Source organism: Vanacampus margaritifer, chromosome 8 (assembly GCF_051991255.1).
Source record: "Vanacampus margaritifer isolate UIUO_Vmar chromosome 8, RoL_Vmar_1.0, whole genome shotgun sequence".
Taxonomy (NCBI): domain Eukaryota; kingdom Metazoa; phylum Chordata; class Actinopteri; order Syngnathiformes; family Syngnathidae; genus Vanacampus; species Vanacampus margaritifer.
In genome coordinates, this window is record NC_135439.1 from 3,587,027 (window position 1) to 3,612,790 (window position 25,764).

At 37.9% G+C, this 25,764-nt stretch overlaps 1 protein-coding gene across 6 annotated transcripts in view; it reads left to right on the forward strand.

Annotated features, from left to right (window-relative positions):
- asic1b (acid-sensing (proton-gated) ion channel 1b) overlaps positions 1-25,764 on the forward strand; it is a 163,684-nt gene that overhangs the window by 131,920 nt on the left and 6,000 nt on the right. For all 6 annotated transcript variants that reach the window (XM_077572709.1, XM_077572710.1, XM_077572706.1 and 3 more), the window contains 7 exons: positions 5,589-5,739; positions 7,724-7,851; positions 15,576-15,726; positions 17,848-17,904; positions 18,532-18,685; positions 24,281-24,372; positions 24,526-24,605. In XM_077572709.1, the coding sequence (XP_077428835.1) occupies positions 5,589-5,739; positions 7,724-7,851; positions 15,576-15,726; positions 17,848-17,904; positions 18,532-18,685; positions 24,281-24,372; positions 24,526-24,605 (813 nt within the window). The remainder of the gene's footprint in view (positions 1-5,588; positions 5,740-7,723; positions 7,852-15,575; positions 15,727-17,847; positions 17,905-18,531; positions 18,686-24,280; positions 24,373-24,525; positions 24,606-25,764) is intronic.

Here is a 25,764-nt window from a genome sequence, read left to right on the forward strand (position 1 = left end):
AAGGGAACACTTCTCACGCACCTGAGGGCATGCAGAAAGAACTAGTATACGATTTATTTATTTTTATTTGTAGGGTTGTTTTGAGCTTTGCAGTCCTGCAGGGCAACTTTGGTGAAGTCCTAGAAGAGAAATAACAAGCTTAAAATGAGGTCCCCCATTAATCACTGGTGGGCACTGATTATCATCTTAAAAGGTGATGGTGTTTGCGTGTTGTTGTTGTCTTTTTTGCCCAACATTAGCATTCAACTGTGGCTGCGCTTTTTGGCCGGTCTTTCTAACAACCTGATGAATAAAAGTGTAATATTAATTCGATTTAATGGCCCTGTTTTTCTCCCACCAGCTCCCAAGAGAAATACGAAAAGTGCGTGACTCATTGCAGCCGCTCATCAAATGTTTACCGTCTTACTTTCGGACACTGGAATTATGAAAAGTAAATCTCGGGATGACCTCAATTTGATATCATCTTGTTTAACATTTTTCCCAGCTTAATAAGTAATGGAAAGGCGAATAAACAGGTTGTTCATCAGTTGTGCTGCCACCTACTGGCCTGGCATGAACTCAACAGTAGTCGGGTTTCCATCCAACCATTTTGAATTTTTCAAGCGAATTTACTGAAAATGTGCAAAACAGACATGCGACTTATGCCCGTTTCCATCAGTTTTTTTGCGAATATTGAGATGGGACTCCGCTGCTGTAGGTGGCGCTATACACTGTAGAAGAAGAAGAAGAACAGGAAGCGACTGGGCCGTGTGATGACGTCGTATGATTTTTCTTTTGTAATTCTTGGTAAACCGTAGCGTTTCTTTGCTGTTTTCCATCAAAATTTGCATTAATAATTGCTTCTTTAATTAATTCCAAAAACATTTCTGTTTTGTTGTCCCCCCCAAACATACCTTACTGTATCATCCGCCATTGCTTTGGGACTACAAACGTACGTGTGATGTAATATCCGGTCAAAATGTGTGACGTGTATCCGGTCTTGTCAGCGGTTATTCGCAAAACCCGTTTCCATAGCCAAAATTTTCTTTTTTTTTGATACGCTTTAACATCTGCCCACACAAGGCGTAAAAAAACGTTTTTGCGAATTTTGGGCCCTTTTTCGAATTTCTAGCGTTTCCATACAGTTAAATTTTTGCTTTTCTTGAAAATTCCAATGGAATTGTTGTGAATGGGAACCCAACTAGTGTTACAATGCAGACAAAAAAAATTGTAGTTGTTCAAACCCTGGTCCTATGTTGACATCGGGTTGGGTGATGTTTGTGTTAGGGGCGTGGCCACTCCATGCGCCGCACTCTTGGACTGACTGACTGAACTGGTTTCCATGAGTGAAAATATAATCCATTCTTTTGTTATTTTTACGCATTCAAATTTTTTTCTTCATCACCTGAGTTTGTAGAATCTACTGTACTCTCCTTGAAATGAAACACAAAAATATATATATTGTGCCCGGAGACGAGGAGGACTGGATGAGCATCTCATTTGCATGAAAGAGGCCCACCCCTCAAAACTGGCTTAGTTCAGTGAGCATTAATTAAGAGAGCATGGCAACCTTTTGAAATTGGAAACAAAACAGCGTGATTTCAAGCTTTTGTAGATCTGATTTATTTGCGCTACTGGATGAGTTTCTTCTATTGGGTGAACTGACATCCACTGACAAGCGCCTTCATACGTGTACAACACAGATCGTTTCTCACAGGTGTTTTTTTACTCTTCTTTTTAGGTGACAGTCAAACAGTATTTTTTTTTTTTACTCTGCACTCGCCTTGATATCAATGACAGGGACAAAGATCGTGGTTCCTTGGCAATTTTATGGGGGGGGGTTGATGGGTCTCCGCCTGGCGCTCACACAGGAACCGATCGCCCAGGGCGGTCTCAACACTCTCAGACTGTCACTCTGTGAATTATTCAGCCCAGATAGAATTTTTTTCTTTTATTTTTTTTTTTGCGACGACACAAATGGGTCGATGACGCCTGATGTTTTTTTCACACCGGCGGGCTCCATCTGATACAGTCATTCTAAATGAAGGCTGCGCGTGCAATGCGATTGCAATATGGGATTTGCAAGCAAAGCTGCTTAGGGATTACAAATATTTGCTAAACTTTTATGCTTCATAGACAAAAGCAAGCACCGTACGTACCCTTCGAGCTACTTCATATCACCTTCAAGCTTTTTGTTTTGTGCACCAAGAGAAATATCGCACGTTCTTTTGTGGTTTGGTTTGATTGTAAGCAACAGCCGCCGCTTCGACTCTGTGTTTTGAGGAACCTTGGATGAGCTTCTCAATAGGCAGACCGTAATAAAGACTCCTACCCGCCCGTCCCAAGGTCACCACGGGTTCCCCTCCCTCTGCTGCGACACTTGACTCAATGCAGACGGTTACCACAGCAACTCGGGTTTACCCTGAAGTTAGTCTCCAGGATATCAACATGTAAACGCAGGTGGCCAACGGTGAGGGGAAAAAATCTTTTATTTGGTCCACAGTGTGAAAATGTACCTGTTGTTTTAGCAGCAAAGATAATCGTGTATTATCTGCTAGGTGCTGTGCTCTGAATTCTCTTAAAGGGATTAAATTATAAAGAAAATTGACTTTTTTATTGAATTAACTCGAGTTAACTGGTGGTGGCTTTACACAAGCGCCATTCATTTGCAGTTTGTATGTGGAGGGGGGGAATACATCTTAAAATCTTTGCAGAAAAAAGTTAACTTTGCCAGCAAGCGGAATTCTTGCGGATTTTATTCACAAATGCTACGAGAATCCATCTTGTACTGCTCCCGCGGATCCGTTCGCAACCGACCTTTTTTTTAGGTCGGACCAATCAGGCGTTGTTTAGGGCGGGACATGAAGCTGTGACGAAACCAGGAAGCGCTGACAAAACTAACATGGATGAATTTATGCTGCAATTAATTCTGTTCTCGCAGAATTACTCACGGTTTTCTTGTTGAATGTTGACCAGCAAGAGGCGCTTTGTGCATTTTTATCTGGTAAAGATGTTTGTGCTTTTTTTTCTCTTCCTAAGACGACATTTTCATCCATTGCCGTGAATGGTCAAAACAAACGTGTACAAAATGTCACACCATCCAATCAGCTTGGAGTATTATACAGGTTGTTCCGCCTTTCCCGAGCAAATCACCGTGGAGCAGTACTGGTGTGCAATACAGCAAATTTTGGTATCGATCCGATACCAAGTAAATACAGGGCCAGCATCGACGATACTGATATCACTGTCAATACTTTTCAAAAATGATGGTATATATATATATATATATATATATATATATATATATATATATATATATAATTTTTATTTTATTTTTATTTTTTTATTAAGGTAGCTGTATCATCAAATTGCTTAATCACAATAAATTTTCAACCTTTTAGTGTTTTTGTGTAGTTTCCTTTAAAAACAAAAAAACAAAGAGGACACATTTAGGACAAAGTTTGTTGCTAAATAGAAAATACTTGATCAATGTTTTTTTCCAGAAACATTACAACCATAACAAAAAGTGCAGAAAGTGATCATAAGAAAACACATTTAAACAAATTCTTTATCATATAATGTACTGTTCAAAAACTACAAATACAAAAAATAACAAAAAATTCTGCCTTCTTTGCACTTTTTTTGTGGATTTTTTTCAACCTATCAAACAGCAGCAGTGCATAAAATAGCCAAACTGAAACTAAACTTCTGGATAGATATTATAGTGCCAGTATCAACCCGATATCGATAATGACTTGGTATCGATATTTGGATCAATCTGCCCGCCGCTATGGAGCAGTCCCAGAGTGATATTGTGAAGAATTCCCTTGAGTGAATCAGAATTATCAATCTGGCTATTTCCAGGTTAAGAAAAAAAATGCTGTTATTGGTTCCCAAACCCAAATAAAAGGCCTTCCCTTTCTTATATGGACGGCTAACACATTTGTGAGATATGATCCTGCTTATGTTGTGCAAAGGATCATCTTGAGTGTAAACCGTGTCATCTCTTTCTGTCTTTTTGACAAAAGCAGCAGCACTATTGTCCTTGATAATCGTTTGCTTGTTAAACAAATGAGCCGTTTGTTTTGGATGCCAGAGGCTTTTCAATCAGTTCATCTCGCTGCACTTTGTCTGGTTGTGAAGCATAATTAGCAGGTGAGGTGCCGCCAGATTTCCTGGCGCGATATCGCAAAGGGCGATGATGAACCGTGATGGGATGAAGGAGAGGGGAGTGTTTTTGAAGGGTGTTAAAATCAATGTAGTGTGTCCCAACCTCCCCTTGAGTGTCGTGCGGTGCAGACACTCTGGACCCACTTGAAAGGTTATGACTCGTATATTTTCTTGCTGATTTCTGTCTCAAATGCTCTTTAGTGTCCTACCTGATAATCTATACCCCTAAGAAAACAGAATAAAAAAAATTCTTGAGCTCATAGATTGACGTTTTTCAGCAATTCCCGAGGTTTTGTTTTGTTTTTGTTTTTTTGTAATTCTACAGGGGGGCACTACTGAATAAGAGACTTCCATGATTAGGCAAAAAAGCTTAGACGATTTAAAATCCCCGTAAGGAATTTGTTTCTTGTATGTGAAAAAAATCACATAGTGAGCTGAAATCGCACCCAATTGTCCAAAATATGTTGAAGTTCAAAATGGCATAGTCCAAAATTTGGAAATTATTATTATTTTTATTTTATTTTATTTTTTTCTGGAGAGCTCAGTATTGTTCGGTAATCGGTAATTTTACCGATTTGACATGTCATCATCATTGCTCTCTTTTTTTTTTTTTTTTGTGTGCGTGTGTGTGTGTATTCATTAGTTCACCTAAAAACCTATTGTCCAAAACATGTTGAAGTTCAAAATGGCACCGTCCAAAATTTGGAAATTATTATTGTCATTATTATATGTGGGGAAACAAATTTTTATAGTACACGTGAGTAAAAATGTCCAAATTTTGTCCCATTGACTCCCATTATAAATCATAATTTTTCATGTTTTTTGATGCGGTGTACACTTGATGTGTTATAGTACTATTTCCCGCATTTACCCGATTTATAACTAAACGTGGAACAAAAAATTTACTTTAGAGTCGGAAAAGCCATAATACACACGTTAGCGCTAGAGAGCTAATTATAATTTTTGTTTGAGCTGACTTATGTGCTTCCTATGTCCCCATTCTTATACCAAAACAAGAAAAAATGGATGGCTTTTATGAGAATATTGAGGTCCCCGAAAGGGCAAATAATAACACAAAATATCCATTCTGTATTTGGATTTGTTTTTACTTCATATGAATGTCGACATGAAGGTTAACTGGTAAGTTAGTGAGAGTGGATGCTTTTATACGAGATTTCACAAATATCATACATTGTATTCTGGATGTGGGCCATCGCTTTCCATTTCCTAATGTCTGTTATATTAAATTATACATCCATTAGTTGACTGGCAGGCCTAGATTGGCCAATAGGTCACAGCTGTGCTATTCACTCAATGCATATATGGTCTTATGCACCGCTAGTTTTGTTTGTCAACTTGTTCTTTGGAGCCTTGTGTTATGCATTCTGTTGTTTTGTTTTTTTTCATTTATTTTCTTTCTTTCTTTGTGTGTTTGTCAGATCTTCACACGCTATGGAAAGTGCTATACCTTCAACTCGGGCCAGGATGGGCGGCCTCTGCTGTTCACCACGAAGGGCGGCATGGGCAACGGTCTGGAGCTGATGCTAGACATCCAGCAGGATGAATACTTGCCCGTGTGGGGAGAGACGGGTACGAGTACTCCAAATTGCCTCTGAATCCCAGCGACAAAAATGTCCACCTAATGACATCACTGCAGGAGGTTCGATCGGATGGTCCACTCCGAAACGTGTTTTTTTTTGATACAGCGTTTGTCCTGGCTGAAATTGCGGCCGACGCGGTACCATTCTAATCATTCTAGTACAATGCTGTTCAGATAATAACAGTTTTCAAGATGTCAAAACGTTTTAGAGCTGGAGGCAGGCCAGAATTAGGCTGAAGAGGCCCCTAAAAAAAAAAAACGGTGATTTATATGGAAAGCAGCATTTACTATGACATTGATAGCCTAACTGGCATTTTAGCTTTTCGTGTTTGCTCAAATAGCAGCAGGCATTGCATCTGTACAGCTGAACATTTATGGAATGTGCAGGACAGTGATCAGTTATGACATCATCAACCACGGTAGACGTGATTTCCACAACACACGTCTCTTGCACGGCAGATGTGGCATTTGTAAATCTTTTTATTATTCATTTAAAAGTTGCATTTAAAGAGAAAGTGCCAGTGTTAGTGATGAAATGCGGACTAAATAGTATAACTGATGTCGGTCTTCCCGTGTTGTTAACCAATGCTACTTACTCACTACATTTTGAGAGTGTTTGCACAAACAGTTTTTTAATGAAATGCGTTGCCCGTATGAAGATAAATGGATCCACTAAATTTCATTGTGATACAACTTGATCAGTAGTGAGCGCAGTCTGTGCCTAACATTAACATTCCCAAATAGAACCATTCGTCAGACACAAAATTAATGGAGGCAACAAGCTCGTCCATTGATAGCCAAGTTCTCATTAATGTCCTTGTTGCCTCATATGTATGTTTCGGTCTGGGTTGTCTTTTTTTTTTAACACTGTATTAGTCACACACAGTGCACATTTGCTAGTATGTTAATTTCTTAGTTCTCGGTTTGTTTGTAATAATAGGTAACCAGTATTTTTTTTTTATCTTGTTCGTTAGGTAGTTTTTTTGTTTGCTAGCTAGTTGTTGGTTGCTTAGTTGGCTACTTTGTTCCTTAGTCAGCTAGTTGGCGAGTTTGTTACTTAGTAAACTAGTTGGTGTGCTAGATTGTTATCTAGGTACTTCATTGTTTGTTAAATATTTTTGTTTGTTTGTTAATTAGCTAGTTATTGTGATTAGTTAGCAAGATCGTAAACTTAGTTGTTAATTTCCTAGCTATTTTTAGTTAGTTAGTTAGTTTAACTGTTTGATTGAGTTTATATGTTGATTTGTTAGTCTGTTAGCTAGTCTGCTTGTTTGTTAGGTAGTGGCCCATTTATTTGTTAATCAGGTTGCATGTTCCTTTATTAGCTGTTTGGCTTGGTTAGCTAATGTGTTAGTTTATGTTTTTTGTTAGGTAATTACGCAGTTTGTTAGTTTGATAGCTTGTTTGTAAGGTAGTAATTTCGTTTTTTTCTTAGCTCATTTGTTAATTTGTAAGCCACTTGGGTTGATGCTTGTTGGTTTAATAATTTGTTAGCTGTATTTGCTTTATATATATATATATATACATTAGCCCATGTCTCTGAGTTTTTTTAATTGAAAGCAGCCTGACACTTTTAGGTGACAATGAGCATCAAGCAGCAGGAAGCAGACATTGTACACATGAATGAATCCCAGCTGCTCTGCCAGGTCTTTTCTTAGCAGCCAAATAAATACAAATCAAACAGTACATGACTTCTCTCACAATAAATGTCTCCCTTAAAAAAAAATGTGTGTTACGTATGCCTTATCCCGATGAGCACACGCAAAACATGGATGTCACATTGAAGTATAGTAAATCCCCGCGATTGGCAGGGACAAGTCTTGCCGCGAATAGAGAAAAGTTGAGTAATTGACAATACTGCTAAAATATATCATTTCAAACTCATCTTAAAACATTACCATTAAAATAAATATGCAGTTGCTTTGTAAGAGTCAACTGATCAGATCTTTCTCAAGCTCTGTTTTTCATCAACAGACGAGACGTCGTTTGAAGCGGGCATCAAGGTTCAGATCCACACGCAGGACGAGCCCCCGTTCATTGATCAGCTGGGCTTTGGGGTGGCGCCGGGCTTCCAGACCTTTGTCTCCTGTCAGGAACAACGGGTAAGTCTCAGCCGAGATGATCAATGGACTCATGTTTGTTTTCTTACCGGTGTTATGTAGTTTGTTAGTTTGTGTGTTTATGTGTTTATGTGCGTATTTGTTACTTAGATAGCTTTAAAAGATTGGTTGGTTAGTTTATGATCTACCTAATTCACCAACTGTTGCTGGGTAGTTAGTTAGTTAGTTAGTTAGTTAGTTAGTTAGTTAGTTAGTTAGTTAGTTAGTTAGTTAGTTAGTTAGTTAGTTAGTTAGTCAGTTAGTTGGTTAGTTAGTTAGTCAACAGTTTTTAGGTAGTCAGTTTGTGTGTCGATTTGTTAGCTTGTTTGTTTCCACTTGTATTGGGGCACAATGAGTCAGTGACCCGGCAGTTCCGGAGGATTTTCAATAAAACAAGTCTGTCGGACACATCAGACCTTTTGGCATCGTTGGCCCTTTTTTATCAGCCACATAAACCTGTTTATTGTCTCAGCCATTACAGCAGTGATGAATTTCAGGGTTCTTTTCGGGATGTTCCCCATCAGATGCGCCTGATGCAGCCCTGGCGAGGGTCCCAGCGACAATCGCACACCCTTGCACTCCCCCTCCCCCCTCCCGTGACACATAACCATCTGTTTGAATCTTTCTACTCTGTCCTCACATCACACAAGCCTCTGAGCATTTTACACCAGCACTCATTTAACATTCACGTGCAATTATGCTTACCCTCTGTGGCTTTAATTACAAACGTAAGGAATTGAAAGTCTATTTAGAGAGAGAAAGCGTTAAATAACTGTAAATCCAAAGAACCTGTTTCCGACACTTTTCATCAGTGGGAAATGCTGGGATCAAAAATGCACCAGAGGCAACGTTTATATATCAAATATGGGAGCAAAAGTGAACAATGAAATTCAAAAGCAAGCTAGCTAGATCAATAACTTGAAGCAACTGTTTGTAATTACTTCCTCCCCTCCAAAAAAAAAACTAATTTTCATGGTACATTGGCTTATAATAAGTAGAATACCATAGATGGTGTTGCCATAGCGACCCTGAATCCTCCACTAAATGCTGCTTTCCACAAAACTCTGGCATACTGTCAATATAACTGCAAAATGACAATTAAAATGATATATTTCCAAATTCACAGGAGCCTGCAATAGTGTAAATTTCATCAACACACATTTTTCACCGGACTAAAACTAGACTAGACTAAAACTCTCATTGATAAACAATAAACAGGACTAAATCAGTGTGCATTTTCGTCAACTAATGAAGACGAGATGAAAATGTACTTAAATTAGTAAAAACTACTCAAATCTATGAACATCTTAATTCATGAACAAAAACGAGACAAAAATTCTATGATTTTGTAAAATCTTGTCTCTGCTTGTCTCTCTGCCATGTGACACACAGTGACGCACACCCTTTCAAATCAGCTTGCAAGTATAACATACACAAACACACGAGACACACAGAAGGTGGATTCATGGTAAAAGGTTTTAAAAAAAAAAAAAGGCAATTATAGTAATAGTGTATCATTAATCCAACGGCTATAACGTTCCAACAATAATGTTAATCCGACCGCTAACTAATGCTGGCTAACTTACTAGCTCATAGCATGGAGCCACAGTAGCCACTTATTGTTTGCTATACTGTAATTGTGTCACGTTGTTTTTCATCAAAAAGATGACTGATGAGAGAACATTTTATGTGAAACAGTTTTTGTTTTAACGTTCAACATGCTGACAAAAAATATACAGGGGTAAAATGATTGTCCTGACTAGACAAGTTAACCGTTTTTGTAAAACTAGACGAATACAATTATGTTATATTGGACTAAAATAAAGACTAAAATGTTAGATTTATAGTCGGCTAAAAATGGACTACATAAAAACGGAACGAGGTTGACTAATTATGATATAAAAAAAAAAACACTAACAAGCGTGCTTAAAAATAAAATTAGCACTAGCCTGCAAGACACATCAAGCCCTCCGCGATAGAGTTGGACAAGCCTGGATGTCTCTGCAAGTTAGCTGGTTGGTTGGTTGGTTAGTTTGCCAGTGTGCTATTCAAAAGTAGATCACCAACGAGCGTGTTGATTTGCCAGTTCATTTGTTGATTTCCAGTTTAGTTTGCTAATTAGGTTGGTTGGTTGGTTGGTTGGTCTTAAAACCCCCCATTGGCCTCCTGTCACATGATTACGCTAAGCAGTCCGCCCGTGAAGGTTTGTGGAGGGCATTTCTTTCTTTTTTTCCCCCCAGAGAATGATACACCTGGACCGGCCAAACGCTGTAGCTCGAGTGCTATGCACGAGCGCACGTATTAAATGGCAGAGAGGATGGGACAGATTTGGGAGGACTCTCAGTCACTTCACGTCCATACTTGACAGGCTGCGAGGGGAGATTTTTGCATGCCGTCAGTGTCTGCGGAAGGCTCTCGCTTCTTGTTATTCTCCGCTCTTCGCGCAGTAGTTCTTTAAAGGAGACATATTGTGCAATTTTTTTATATCACATTTCAAAAGATTTCCCTGGCAACTTGTTAACATGTCTGTGGTATAATTTCAACAAAATAGCCCAAGGATCAGGAATTATTGACATTTTGACATCATATTTTTTCCTCTGGTGAAATTAGCTTGTTTAGGGTCAGATCTGTTGGTTCTTGTCCTTCCTCACATGCTGCTGGGACAAAAATTCAATGTGGCTCTGTTCGCTATTGGCTAATATACCCGCACACACTTCAAGTGAGCACCCATGGAGATCCAATGTTGACAAGTTAGCCGAAGCTAATGCTAACACTGCAGCTCTGCTCACCCTTTTGCCTTTGACATGTGAAGACATTTAACATTTTCAATTTGATGTTTTACTGTTTTTGAATTTACTTATAGGCATATCAATGTGATATAAGCATGAGTGTTTAAAAGAATACAGTGGGATGGTGATTTTGTGAACTTTATTTGATCTTTGTACCCTCAAATGCTGTTGGAGGGGCAATGTGCATGATGTTGTCAGAGTTTCTTGACATTTAGGGACTGAAGGTCTGGGGTCAGATTTTGATTACTTCTGTTCCCCCAATCAAGAAGGGGAACTGTATAAAGATGTCTGTTTACCATCAACATTACACCTTTGTTCAATCTAGGAGATGACATGTCTGCCCTTTGTTCAATCAAGAGCCGGGAGGAGGAACCTTTTATCTTTTTTGTATAAATGTGTCGATGTTCTGTAAATTGTCACACACTTGGGATCATCACGTTGCATTCTGATGTGATGTCCTGACTGTGTCTTTAGAGGCCTCTAAATAAATTCTTGCAAGAAAACTTCTTCATCAGATCCTGAATACAATTATTTGGACACGCAAAGATTACACTTAATATAGTAATCAAAATATTCCTTCACATGATAGAGCTTCTGCGACTGCATCTCAATGAATCTCAGCCATGTTGATTTTGATTGACATTGACAGATTCTTTTTGAGTTTGCATTCATATCAATTGTAAATTTCTTCTTTAAATATAGGATCTAAGAATACAGCGTCGATGTGTAAATGACAGGGAAGTCACAGGTATCAAAATTTCCCCCTAGATGCGGCCATGGCCACCACGTAGCTCCGCCCCTGACTCCAGGCAAACAACAATTTATAGACAAGACATTAAAAAGTCACTTTCCCATAATATGTCCCCTTTTATATCCTCCTCTATATTTCCCCCTAGAATCCCCACTCATATTTTTTTTGTGTTTTATGACCCAAATTGTGCCACGTTTAGCGGGGTTCCGAACCCAAAGGGCTCGTAGTGAGCCATAAGGATGATCCAAACAGTCTCGTAAAATGAATGATATGAGGAAGGGCGCTTGTGTTTTTTTGCCTGGCCGCTGTAAAAATGCAGTTTTCCCTTAGCGTTAAATGCTGTGAAATGAAACATCTCACTCACTCGGAAAAGGCCGCGTTGCCCCTCTGTTGAGTTAGCAATCAGTTATGAGCCTTGAATAATGGCTGCATTAATAACTGCAATATCAAAATGGCATCCATTGATTGTCATTGAAAAGTACGGCCGGTTGAACTTGGAAAGAGAGTTGTTTGCATTGCCCAGCTGGCGTGTGAAACATAATGAGCTTCACATTTCAGACCACTTGACTGTGAAAAGATCATGACGGTAAAACACCTCGACAGTGAACCATGTTGCAAATGTTAATGTCAATACAACTCCGATGTTAATTGGTGTTTACTTCCAGCAAATCATCAAATAAGCATGCTTGCGAAATTGCATGTTTGCAGCTCACTTACCTGGAATAAACACATACCAACAGTCGGAAAATTGCTATTTTGAGATATTATTTTCCCCTGTGAATATCCAAGTCTCTGAAGACCTCGTTTGTCACTGCACTCTAGTACAGAATTTTCACTGCTTAACCGATACACACACACACCAATGCTCTGGTCAAAAATAAGTATTTTCCCTTCATTGCAATCAATGTCAGGAAAGGCCCAAATTATGGAGGACCAAAACTGGCAAAAAAAAAAAAAAATTACTAAAATAAAAATAGATATAAAAAATATTATACAAAATTATAAATATACATATACATGGAAATTAAAAACAACAATATATATATATATATATATATATATATATATATATATAGAGAGAGAGAGAGAGAGAGAGAGAGAGAGAGAGAGAGAGAGAGAGAGAGAGAGAGAGAGAGAGATAGATAGATCCCTAAATAAATGTAAAAATAAATATATAAATAGAATTAAATATCAACTTGCGACTTGAGTTGCTCGACAACAAGTCGAGGTGACAGTGGACAAGAGTCGTCCATTGCTGGAACTCTCCAATGCAAGCCGGCAAGACTTCGTTGTTTGCCGAGCCGCTCACTCGACCAATGAAAGGCAGTTTGCAACGGCAGAGTCCAGCCCAAGACACGCTTAGGACCGCCCCCTCATTTGAATAAAATTTCATCCTGGCAGAGCAGCATGAAATAAATAAATGTGAAAGCAGAGTGTTTTTATTTATTGATTGATATTTAATTATATTGATATATTTATTTCGACATTTGTTTTTATTTTTTGAATCTCGTTTATATTTATTGTTACTTTTATTTATTTATTTATTTATATATATATGTTTGGTTTGCATTATATATAGTTTCGGTCCTCCATACCAAATATCCGATGTCTGAAGATTGTACTACGTGAGCGCTCGGAAAATGGTCTGGGCCGATTTAAGTAAACCTGTTAAATATTACGTCTGTGCTTGGGTAGATGAAATTTTGACTGCGTTGACAATTTGACCAAATTTGTGACAAAAGTAAGCAGGTCACATCTCTAAAAGATTACCGTGACGTATAAGTGTCACTAAGTGGACATCATTAATAAGACTCAACAAAATTCTAACGAACTGAGACAAAACAAAAAGTCCTTGATGGGAAAATAAGACGAAGGCCCAGCAATGATTACATTTTATTCATATATTTTAGAAGATCCCCGCTGTACGTTTGAGCTGCCTTTTTTAATATAGTCCATGTAAATCCAAAAGGTGACACATGGGGGGGTTTAATAGAAAACTGTAAAACGCCGGCCCTTTAAATCACACAACAGCTTCTAATTTATTGCCGCCTGATGAATTGTTTGAACTGATGAGATGGAGGCGCGCGCAGAGGTTGTTTATGTCCTCCTACTTCATTGAATGCATCGCACAGTCAGGCGGCTGAAGTGTAATTAATTAGTGTTAATATTTAATAGCATGCTAAATAGAAAACACACTCCTGTCTTTGCAACCAACAACACAGTTCTCATGGGATAACAGCAATTCATGTTTTTACATGGGATTTCAATTCCAAAATGTTTTTTGTTTTCCCCTCCAGACAAATCACAGGGTTTCTTTCTCACTCAATATGAAATGATATGATGTGGACAATTGTGCCACATTTGTCACTGGTATTGTTTTAAGATAACAATCGCAGTGCACATATATATATATATATATATATATATATATATATATATATATATATATACCAGTTGACAAACAAGCATTCACACTTCAGGGCAATTTTTGTCTTTAATGAAGCTAACGTGCGTGTTTTGGGGTTGTGGGAGGAAACCGGACTAAACTGCAAACATGTTAACGTAATGCCACACAGACACCCAACCTCTGAACTGTGGGTCAAATGTTATTCAATTTGTAAAGGAACAGTTTTTTAATATTATTATTATTATTATTATTATTTTTTTTTTAATTCTTACTTTTTTTTAGTTTATATAATTTATCAAGATATATTTTTAAATGAAACTATAATCTGTTTCATTTTTTTTGGGCCAATCACCAGTCAGCGATCGAGTTTGAACAAAAAAAAACGATAACTGATCACCGATTCAATCAGAAGGTGGAGCAATAAAGCTATTTAAACAACTTTTGGCAAATTAAAACATTACAGTTGATTTTGCATAAAATGTTAAAGATCGTCCAATCCCGATCCAGCCAATCAGATCAGTGTAAAGGCTCATTTCTGATTGATTGATTGATTGATTGATGAAACTATAAACACAATTAATTAAAACATTATTTTTACTTGTATTTTTCATATAAATATAGAGTAATGGCAATAGTAGCATAATAAAAAGGTACTTAATATCTTATAAAATACAAAATTGATTATTTAATAAGAATAAAAAAGTTCATTTGAGTCTTTGTATGGTTTTGTAGCCACGCTTTCTGTAAACATGTTATCAAGAGCTATTCTCAAATGATTGCATTCTCCTATTCATGTCTACCCTTTCTATTGCTACCTACCGATCCTGTGGCAAGATAGCTAAATAGATGAATGAATAACCGAGTGTAGCACCTCCTGTCATGAAGACGTTAAAAGTTGGACACTTTCATTCAGCTCTGTCGCTGCCTGCGCCGATACTGCCGTCAAGCCATCCCTGTAAAGGAGACGGATGGTCACCGTGAGCACGCACACAAACACACACTGAAAAAGCAGAGGTTAACAAAAAATGTGATCTCTCCGCAAAGGCAAGTCATAAATATGTTGTATCGTTTGATGTATGACTACATTAATCTGAGTGAAATGGTTTTTGGCCCACACTGTCCGTATTTATTCATTGTCGCTTTGCCGTTTCCGCAACATTGTCGCACGAAGGTCCAACTCGTTGTCGTTGGACGCAAGTAGAGCTGAAACAGTTTATCACTTTGTTCATTAGTGTGGCGGCCAATTCATAAATATTTAGTTTTCTGAATATATCTGCATGTTTTTCTTCAGAAGCTACTCTGGAAGGGTCCTTCGTGTTCATTTGTGTTGTTTGGGCAAACAAGGCTGCGTTGACATCACCGATGGGTTTATTTCGATGACATCAAGCCGTCATGTTTATTAAAGCGGAAGTCAAACATAAACATTTCTTGACCATAATATGTTATATGTGACCTCACTTGCCTAAACATGACATTCTGATTCTGATAGTTGCTAGGGCTAATGCAAACGACCAATCACAGCTCACCTGTTTTCTGAAGCTGCGCTGTGATTGGTTGTTACCTAAGACCTGAGCAACAGTGATGATGTCATCTTCAGTGGACAGCAAATGGCAAAATGGCCGCCCCCTGAGATGGATCAAAACGACTGTATTTTGCTGCTTTTGGGGCCATATTCGTGTGTATAAAAGTGTAAAAGTAGAACCTAACAATCAGAACCGTGAACTGCGCAATCTAAAAACCAGCCTGACGAGACACAACGTTTTCTTTCTCTCCGCCCCAGCTGACCTATCTGCCGCCTCCGTGGGGCGACTGCAAGTCCACCCCGATGGACTCGGACTTCTTCAGCACGTACAGCATCACGGCCTGTCGTATCGACTGCGAGACGCGCTACCTGGTGGAGAACTGCAACTGCAGGATGGTCCACATGCCCGGTGAGGATCGACAATCGCGTCGAAGTTGACCAAAACCAGCACTTCTACCAGTGACGGGGGGAAATCAAGTTTTTTTTTTTTTTTAAACTTAACTAGTTCCACTTTGCATTGTGAAGGGGATAGCAGCTGATTGGCTCTAGTTCATGCGTAATTGACATCCCACCAAATACTTTTAACTCTTTGACTGCCAGACGTTTTCAGAAAAGGGATGCCGTGGGTGCCAGCCGATTTAAGCATTTTTGACGGATCTTTCAAGGTCCACAGAAAATGATGTGTTTGGACTATGGAAACACACATACTACCAAATGAAAGATTGGACTCCCATCTTTCATCAGAAAAAAAAGTTTGTTTCTACCTTATTCCGTTTTTCAGTAATCAACAATAGAAAATGGTTAGTTTCACCTCTGTTTTGAAAAAAAACATCTTTTAACGTCTTTGGCACTCCTCCATAGGATTTTACTAAACGTTATTTAACGTTTTTGGCAGTCAAAGAGTTAATAACAATAATTATAATAACTAAGTGCAATTTCTGGAGAAATTGCGTAGAAAGCTGAATGCTAAGATTGGAATGCATGTGGAATGCTTATATGTAAATTAAGAGATAATATGTAAGCATATGTAAATTATATGCAAATTGAGAGATAATATGTAAATTGTATGCAAATTGGGAGATACATTAGAAAATGATGACCTCCTGGTTACTGGACTTTACCAACTGTGCCACCGAGCAGTATCAGACACTTGGTAATGATGATAAGATGTATGGAAGTGGACGTGGAAAGTGAGACTTGGAAAAAGTTCAATGTCTGTCTCGTTGAAAATGAATTGGGAAAAGTTGATATTTAACGTTAAAAGTGCGTGAATGCGGGAGGCGTTGAAATTTGTGTAAATCGGAAGTATTATGTGGCAGTTGTGTGTGGAGAATAAAAATCACAATAACATATGCTTCAGCATTCCCACAATAATTTTTTACACTGTAAGTATACCACAAACTCTGATCCCAAAACACGTAAATATAATTCGAAGCTCATCTTACTACATTATGCTTTAAAAATAATAATAATAATGAATAAAATAAAAGCATAATTTTTTTGGTGTCCATGTACATCCAGTTAAAGACTCTCCAAAATATTGTTTGCTATTATTATTATATTGGTTGTTTGCTTTAAAAATAATAATAATAATAATAATAAATAAAATAAAAGCATAATTTTTTTGGTGTCCATGTACATCCAGTTAAAGACTCTCCAAAATATTGTTTGCTATTATTATTATATTGGTTGTTTGCTTTAAAAATAATAATAATAATAAATAAAATAAAAGCATATTTTTTTTGGTGTCCATGTACATGCAGTTAAAGACTCTCCAAAATATTGTTTTTTTGTCAGTATTGGAGTATTTTGTTGAATAGCTAGTCAAGGCTTCTGTAGAATTTTTTTTTATTTTTGAATAGTGAACTGCGGATTGTTACGTGTAACGAGTTATGAGGTTGCCATACCTCAGGTTGCCAAATGGAGCTTTACGCTTCCAAAAGTGCATTCAGGACATTCCTAGTTCCCAGTCCATGTGTTCTTTACCATGACGGGGCCCGATATGGCATCCGACCACTGCAAGGATGTACCTTGCCTTCCGCCCTTTGACCCTGAACAGGACGAGCAGTACAAAAAAATAAATGGATGAACAAAAGGTGCTTTTACTCAAACAAATCTTGCCATGAAGACACAACAAAAAGAACAAACACTTAATGTAGGATGTCCCGCTCTTGTCCTTTGTGTCAATGTCGTCCTCTTTGTTGGAATGTTGCCTTCAAGGACACGTATGCATCCAGCTATTTTCTGTAGTGGCTGTCGGCATTAATTAAGCACATAGATGAGCCGGAGTCTACGATGCCAGCTGACTTTTGGTGAGAGGCGAAGTACGCTCCCGGGCTGGTTGCCAGCCAATCACATTTCACAAAGACCAACCACCACTCACTTATATTCACATCCACAGTTTGGACTATTTGAAGTCTTCAATAAGCCCAACACTGTACTGTCCTATTATGCTATTGTAAATAGCTAGCTTCAATCAAGGTGGTGTTGATTATCATTCATGTTTTTGATGCTTTACTTTGCACTGCAGGAGACGCCCCCTACTGCACCCCTGAGCAGTATAAGGAGTGTGCAGATCCAGCCTTGGGTAAGAGATAACCCACGAATGCACATAGTACATACAAACACATACACAAAAGATTTTATTATTTATTTATTTTATTTTTCACATTTTATAGTCCCCCGCACAATATGAGGGGAAAATTGGCAACTCCGGTTTATGGTGTCATACGTTATAATTGACGGATCTCAATGGGGTTTTATCAGGTTAAAAAAAAAAAAAGGTTGAGAGAGATGGAAAAAAAATAAAATAAAAAAAAATACAGCAGATTGGAAAGGAAAAATCACTAACACCCAACACTAAAAGATAATCACTCTGGATAATATTTCAGAGAAATCCGATTATCAGGCTTTTGTTAACTTTGATGGCAACAGAAGGAAAAGGCTTAAATGTAATGCGATTGTCGCCAATGGCATCAATCCTCCAACACTAAATCTCACTTGTGTGTGTCTTTGAGACATGCCTTCAAGTCTGCTGTCTTGCTTCCTAATTGACTCGCACCCGCAGATGTCCACATGACAAAACCTTACCTGTCAGCCTCACCTCGCGGCATCTGTTGCACAACGTCGGCGTTGTTTATTTGTCATCCTGTTTCCGTGATAAATCCACGCTTGACTTCCTCCTTTCAAGCCTCTCGCATTTTTCCCACTCTAGACTTCCTGGTGGAGAGGGACAACGACAACTGCGTGTGCGAGACGCCGTGCAACTTGACGCGTTATGGTAAAGAGATGTCTTTCGTCAAGATCCCCAGCAAAGCGTCTGCCAAGTATCTCGCCAAGAAGTTCAACAAGACGGAGCAGTACATTGCGTAAGTCTTAGTTCTCAACCTTTATTGAGCCAAAGCATTCGTTTTACTTGAGAAAAATCTCATGACATACCACCAAACAAAAACTGCATAAAATGTATCTACAATGGGGGGGTCAAAATTAGTGGCATAAGAAAAATGCACTGAGGTGTCACCAATGTCTTACAAATGCAATGATGCCATCTAGTGGCAGAAAAAGGACCTCAACACAAATCAATATCACACTCGCTTTTTACAGTACAGTACATCTTTTTAATTTTAACTTAATTTTATGAATTATTATGAAACTACTGTATCAGTGACTAAAAGCAGCAGCCATATTTCTATTAGTTTAACATTGTTTCCACTTTTATGTTAACAAGAGTATGAAAACTTGAAAAAAAGACAAAAGACTTTGATAATTTTTTGCTTGCGAGGAGAACGGACAGAGATGTGCTGAGTCTGAAAATGTTTCAGTCCTTATCTTGTGATAAGGGCACAGTCCTGTTCTGCAGCTGCAAAAGCATGAGTCATGCATTGCAATACTATAAGAGTAAATATGGGATAACTTATGTACATTTATTCTAACAATTGTACATTTAGAACAGATATATATTTTATTTTTATTTTTTATTTTTATTTTTTTAAGTGTATCGTTTACTGTTTCTTTATGTCTTGACGCTTCATGCCTCACTTTGCTTTAGTGTTGTCACTATCGAACATTTTTTAAATGGATTAATCTATCAATTATTTGTTCGATTAATTGATTAATCTGATTCATTTTAATTTTGCATGTAAGTGTATTACAAAAGCATTTTTCCCCTGATTACTCTTTATTAACCAGTGATTGGGGTTTATTTCATACTTTGTATTTGTATAGTGATTTCAAAGGGGGGGGGAATTGATTTACTACGTTACCGGTTGGGTAATTGTTTTCCAAAGTAAAATCCAAAGATAATCCGTCTTCTTTCGACTACAAAAATCAATGAACAATTACTATTGATGTGCTGGAATCAGAGGATTTTTACATTTTTAAATAAAAAAAAAAAATGGCTCCAAATGATTACAGTGTTCCCCCGCTATAACGCGGTTCACTTTTCGCGTCCTCGCTGTTTTGCGGATTTTTTGTGTGTGCAATTTTGCATGCATTTTCTTACAGTAATGTCCCTATTTTATAACATTTATGAAGGTTTGAACATTGAGAATGTTTAAACAAGAGAGAAATGTGAGCCTTAACACATTTATAATAAATGTAAAACATAAATATTTAATAAACATATTTATTGCGGGTATTTTTTGAAAACCTAACCCCAGCGGAAAACGAGGAAACATTGTACTCAATCATTAAAATAATTGATGATTAATTTGATAATCACTTCCTGGTTGATTAATCGATTCATTTTGACAGCTCTACTTAGTTTAAAGCCGGAAATTGATTTTCATCTGTGTGAAATCATCCGTGCATTCGATGGGCTATCATTTGCAACGTCACCACATTGCGCAGCGACCATTCATATTTTGAGTCGTCGAAAATCCAGTTGTCGAGACTCCGCCTCTTGAACTTGAAATCTTTGGCAGAACTCCACAGAAGTCAAATGGAGCCCAGCGCAGTTCAGTTGATCCCACCTCAATCCCACTCCAATTGATTGGTACCTGTTGTAATTAAAGCAGAAGCAAATTTATTAAATTAAGACACTATTGTATTATAATCCGACAAAATTCAGAAGGGCTCCTTCACAGACAAGTTCTCAGAAATAGGCACAAGATTTACTTGGTTTTGTGATTTCAGACTCGATGAGTGGGCGGCATCTCCAGAGACCCCGTATTTCTACACAAGTCATTAAAAAGTCAATTTTCCATAAAATATCCATATTATAGCAAGTGGTCTTCATTCCGTTGCTGGCTGCAGAGTCGCTCAACATGACTCTTGAGGAAAACACTCCTGTCCCCCCCCCCCCCCCCCCCCCAGGTGAAAAGACGACAGTGAGCTTAATTGGATTATTCCACCACGTATTGAGCGTTTCTCTGCCAAATCTGCTTAAAAGATTCAGTTAAGTTATTAAGTCGCTGAAAGAAATGGCAAAGAGGGTGCAGTAACAGTTGAATCTTTCATCTATGGTTCTCGGCGGAGCAGTTCGGGACAAGATAATTACACCAGATGCTGTCAGAGCGCCCCTAAAGTCACTCCGTTAATTCCTTCACTTAGATGTGAATTCACCCACCTTATTTTCTCTGTTTGGATGTTAATCGCTTGCGCGTCCTCGGGGACGGATCCAGGGAAATATTCATGGGATGGCGAGATTGCAGCCTTTAAGGCAGCAGGAAAAACAGACGCACACGGAAAGTGTGTTTGTTGTGGTTGCAAATGTTCTAAGCCATCATGACTCATCATTCCACATTTGCCAAGATGATGATGTGATCTGCAGGCCATCAGGACGGGCTCGACACCCTGCTGACCCTACACTCTAAAAAGAGAACAAATTTAAGATTACAAATTGAATTGTTGACCAGCTTTTAAAAAAAAAAAAAAATTAAGTTGGTCCAACGTGAATATATTAAGTTAAAGAGTTCATTAAACTTAATACTTTGGATTGGAGTCACTTTGGATTAACTTAATTCAGGTGAATATATTAAGTTTAATGAACTCATAATTATTTCAATATTTCTCCAGAAAAAAATAAATAATAATAAAAAAATATATATACATATTTCAATATTTTCGGGCGCTATTGCATTTTCAGGAAATTATATTCAGATCAGTGGGTGCCACATGCCAAAACATGAACAACATGATGATGAGCGGGGCTGGACTGGCCATCTGGCATACAGGGCAGATGACCGGTGGGCCCGATGCAGTGCTTTTTTTTTTTTAGTTCTTATTTTCCCCTGGTCCACAATTTAGGCCCAAAATTAATACATTTTGAATATAGACAGCGAATGAAACACCTGTTTTGAATTTTGCCATTTAGCTTCTTGTCACAAAAAGGCAAGTTGTGCAAAAAGCATACATTGAATATTTGTAGAAATGCCATGAAAAGTGGAGAGAAGGTGAAATCAAGTTCACCTGTAAATGTTACAGTGTCTTTTAGGTTCAACCTGATTTTTTTTTTTTTTTTTTTTGCGACCGATATCTCAAACTTAATTTCCTGCCCATGCATTCAGTTTGGGATGCCCCTGAGAGTCCCCATATGTGGGCTGTGTAGCGCTCGCCGCTCGGCGGTGTAAATCGCATGTCTTTGGCAGGATGCCGACTGCCTGTCTGCAGGGAACGCGTGGAAGTGAAAACTTTCAAAGAAGAAGCGTAGGAGAGAAGCTCCCACACCGCTACCCTCACTCTGCGGAGTGAAAACAAGATTCATTATTTAGGTGGGCCACCCCTGCATGTCTTGGCAGGTGGGCCGCTCGGCGCTTAGTGATGTCAAAGCCAAATCTTTGCAGCAACTGCTTTTCTGCAGCGGGTTGACATCAAGTATTGCAACACATGGCATCATAAAAAAATATGGAAAAAAATAATAAAACAATACGGTGTGGAATGGAAGGTTCGACCTCGCTGCAGCTTGACGAAAACACCTTTAGGAAAACGTGCCTACCTATTGATCAGTTATGCCTTCCAGCGATACACCAGGAGGAATTCTTCGACTGCCTGCGTGAAAGATGTTGCTAATAAAGAGACTCTTATAATATATCTTATATATGGAGGCGGTCCCTCCAGACATCAATTTTCCACCTGTTCCATTGCCCTGTAATGACTAAAAAAAAACAAGTCATTGTTCACCAAAAGTAATGAATACTTAATGGAAATGGTGAGGATTATCCATTTTGGTTTGGAGTCACAATCAATGCTGCTTAGGAGATTCCATTTTTCCGGGGGAGCCAACGCGTCACATGCTCAAAAGCTAAGATGTTGATTGGATGAAGAGCGAATCTGTGTATCTGAGATTAATTGCTATTCCTAAAGTACCAAGACAGCTCGTTTGAATCTGAATTTAGAGAACTGAATTTGCAGACTAAGTTCACTTTGAGTAGAGCTGCATTTTTTTAATCATAATTAATTGCATGACTTTAATAGTTAACTCACGATTAATCACAAATTTTATATCTGTTCTAAATAAATAATAAATAAAATATTTTTCCTAAGTTTGCATACTCTTGTTAACATAAAAGTGGAAACATGTTAAACTAAAAGAAATATGGCTGCATCTTTTACTCATTGATACAGTAATTACATAATAATTCATAAAATTTAGTTTAGATGTACTGTAGGCTACTGTAAAAAAAATGATTGTGGTATTGGTTTGTGTTGAGGTCATTTTTGTGCCACTAGATGGCATAATTGCATTTGTTAGACATTGGTGACAGCTCAGTGCATTTTACTCATTGATACAGTAATTACATAATAATTCATAAAATTTAGTTCAAATTAAGATGTACTGTAGGCTACTGTAAAAAAAAAACGAGTGCGGTATTGGTTTGTGTTGAGGTCATTTTTGTGCCACTAGATGGCATAATTGCATTTGTTAGACATTGGTGACAGCTCAGTGCATTTTTCTTTTCATATTAAGAGCTATCTAATCTTTAACATGAAGTAACTTGTGAAATTCTGCACATTTTTCAAATTGTAAAATACAACTTGACCCCAGTCTCCACAAATATATGCATTATTTTTCCATTTATTACTGCAAAATTTTGACGTGGACGTGTCTGCTGCGTTGCGACTGGAATTCCCTCAGTACAGGCTTTCCAAGTTAATTAATTAATCGCGCGTTTAGAAAATTTGTGGCGTTAAAGGAACTTTAATTTAACTCAAAATTAACACACTAATTTTGACACCCCTATGAAATTTAAAAAAAAATAAATTCATGTTCAAATTTAATGGAGTTCATTTCTCCACACACACAATTTAAATTGGTATCATTCAGATTCAGTTTTCCAATTACACAATATGTAATTCAACATCAGTTTTTCAATGCAATTAATCAAGTTTAGCGATACAGATTTAGGTATAAATTATTCAAGTTCCGTTTCTATTTCAGTCCATAGAGTTCCCGTTCCTTGCTGCTTGCTTGCCTCTTAAACTGTGGTTGGAGCTTGTCAGCTTTCTTGTTGACTTCTATATCTGTATCTGAGTATCTGCGAAAATAAACGTCTCCCACGGAACAGTAGCCTGTGACCTACATTACTTAACGTGCTAATGTACGCCGAATGTCTTCGAGAGGATGCGAGCAGATGCCGCGCTGCCCTCATTTGCCTCAAGTCACTTCGGTTCAGCCGTCAACTTCACCAGAATCTCTTTTGACGCTGATGGCGGCTCATTGCTTCTCGTGACTCCCAATTTTATTTAAAAAACAAAAAAACAATGCAGGGCTGATCAGAATAGAAGCATAAGTCCCACGTGTGGAGTTGATCTCATCTCCAGAGAGACGGATGGTCACGACTTTGGATAATAAGCTGCCTTCGGACTCAAAATAGCCTTTTATGTTTTGTTCTTTTGGAGCAGAACCCACAAGGACCTTGAGCCAACCCAATTGTTAGTTAGCAACAGCAAGTTATTTACGCCATTGTGTCCAGGAGGCGTCTACCGTCTCGGTGTCTTCATTTGCACCCCATGTCTGTCCGCAGAGATAACCTTCTGGTCCTGGATATCTTCTTTGAAGCCCTCAACTACGAGACCATCGAACAAAAGAAGGCCTATGAGCTGGCGGGTCTCCTGGGTAAGCAGATGACCGACGAAGACGATATGCGCGGCCGGCGGAGGCTTTTGTTTTGAAACAAGCTCCGAAAGGTTAGGAGTGCTTGTGTAGTGCCTGTGGAATACGCAGCAACAGTGTGTGTGTGGTTTTTTTTTTTCTTCTCCTGCCTCTCAGGTGACATCGGCGGTCAGATGGGCCTCTTTATCGGAGCCAGCATCCTCACCGTCCTTGAGCTCTTTGACTACCTCTACGAGGTAAAGCAGTCCTGAATCATCACTGCGCAAACCATTGCAGAGCTGCATTGTGTAGCATATACTGTAACATATATTGGAAAGAAACAAGAACAAAAGCACTCTGCATTGATTATAAATTACAGCATGAATTGAAAAGAAAGTAGAAATCGGCAATTTCATAATAAGAGCGCTGCACTGTATTAAATATTAAAAAAAAAGGGAGAGGCCAGTTTCAAAATCTGTATTATATGTAAAACATGCTTTTGCCATGGAATCGCTACTCTGTATTACATATAAAATATTAGGGCTGGGTTTTAAAAATTGAATAGTCAATATCGAATCGATTTTTCTTTTCGAGCCCAATATCGATTCATAAAGCCATGAAGCGATGATTTAAATATCTCTTTTTTTTCCCCATGAAAACTTAAGAAAATTGAATTTTAAAGGACAATTATTTTGTATCTTACTGTTTTCTTGAAATTTACTGTTCACATGGATTTAAAAGTATTTTATTACATTTAAGAAAAACTTATTGCACTTAAAGACAATTCAGAATATTTTATGTTCAGATTTACAATTATTAAATTAGAATTGTGAAAATATTAATTATTAATAAACTTAATCATTTGACCAGTTACTCTCCTTGACATTTCAGAAGAATTGATGTCCTATAATTAATCAATATCAGATTGAACTGAAGTGAATTGAATCGAATTGTGGAAAATCGAACTTGAATCGAACTGAACTCTTGTGAATTGAAATTGAATCAATGGAGGGAATGACAGTCGATACCCAGCCCTATAAAATATTTATTGGAAGAAGGAAACAAGCACCAATTTGACAATTAAAGGTCAATACTCTGCATTGATTATAAAAAAAATACATATTGGAAGGAAAGGGTGAAAACCTTTTTTTTGCATTGAGTGTAATATACAGATTGGAAAGAATAAACTGAAGTTGAATCACTACTCTGTATTGACTATGAAATACATTTCATAAGCATAGTATTGTTAGGCATACATACTTTTATTTAGCATATCACTTTGTCCATATATACAAAGTACTATGTATTATTATTCTATATATATTTTAGCAGCAAAAGAGATTTCAGACAACATCAAAATGAAAATGTGTAAGAAAATCAGTAGCACTTATTCTTTCACTCCCGCTGTCAGTTGCT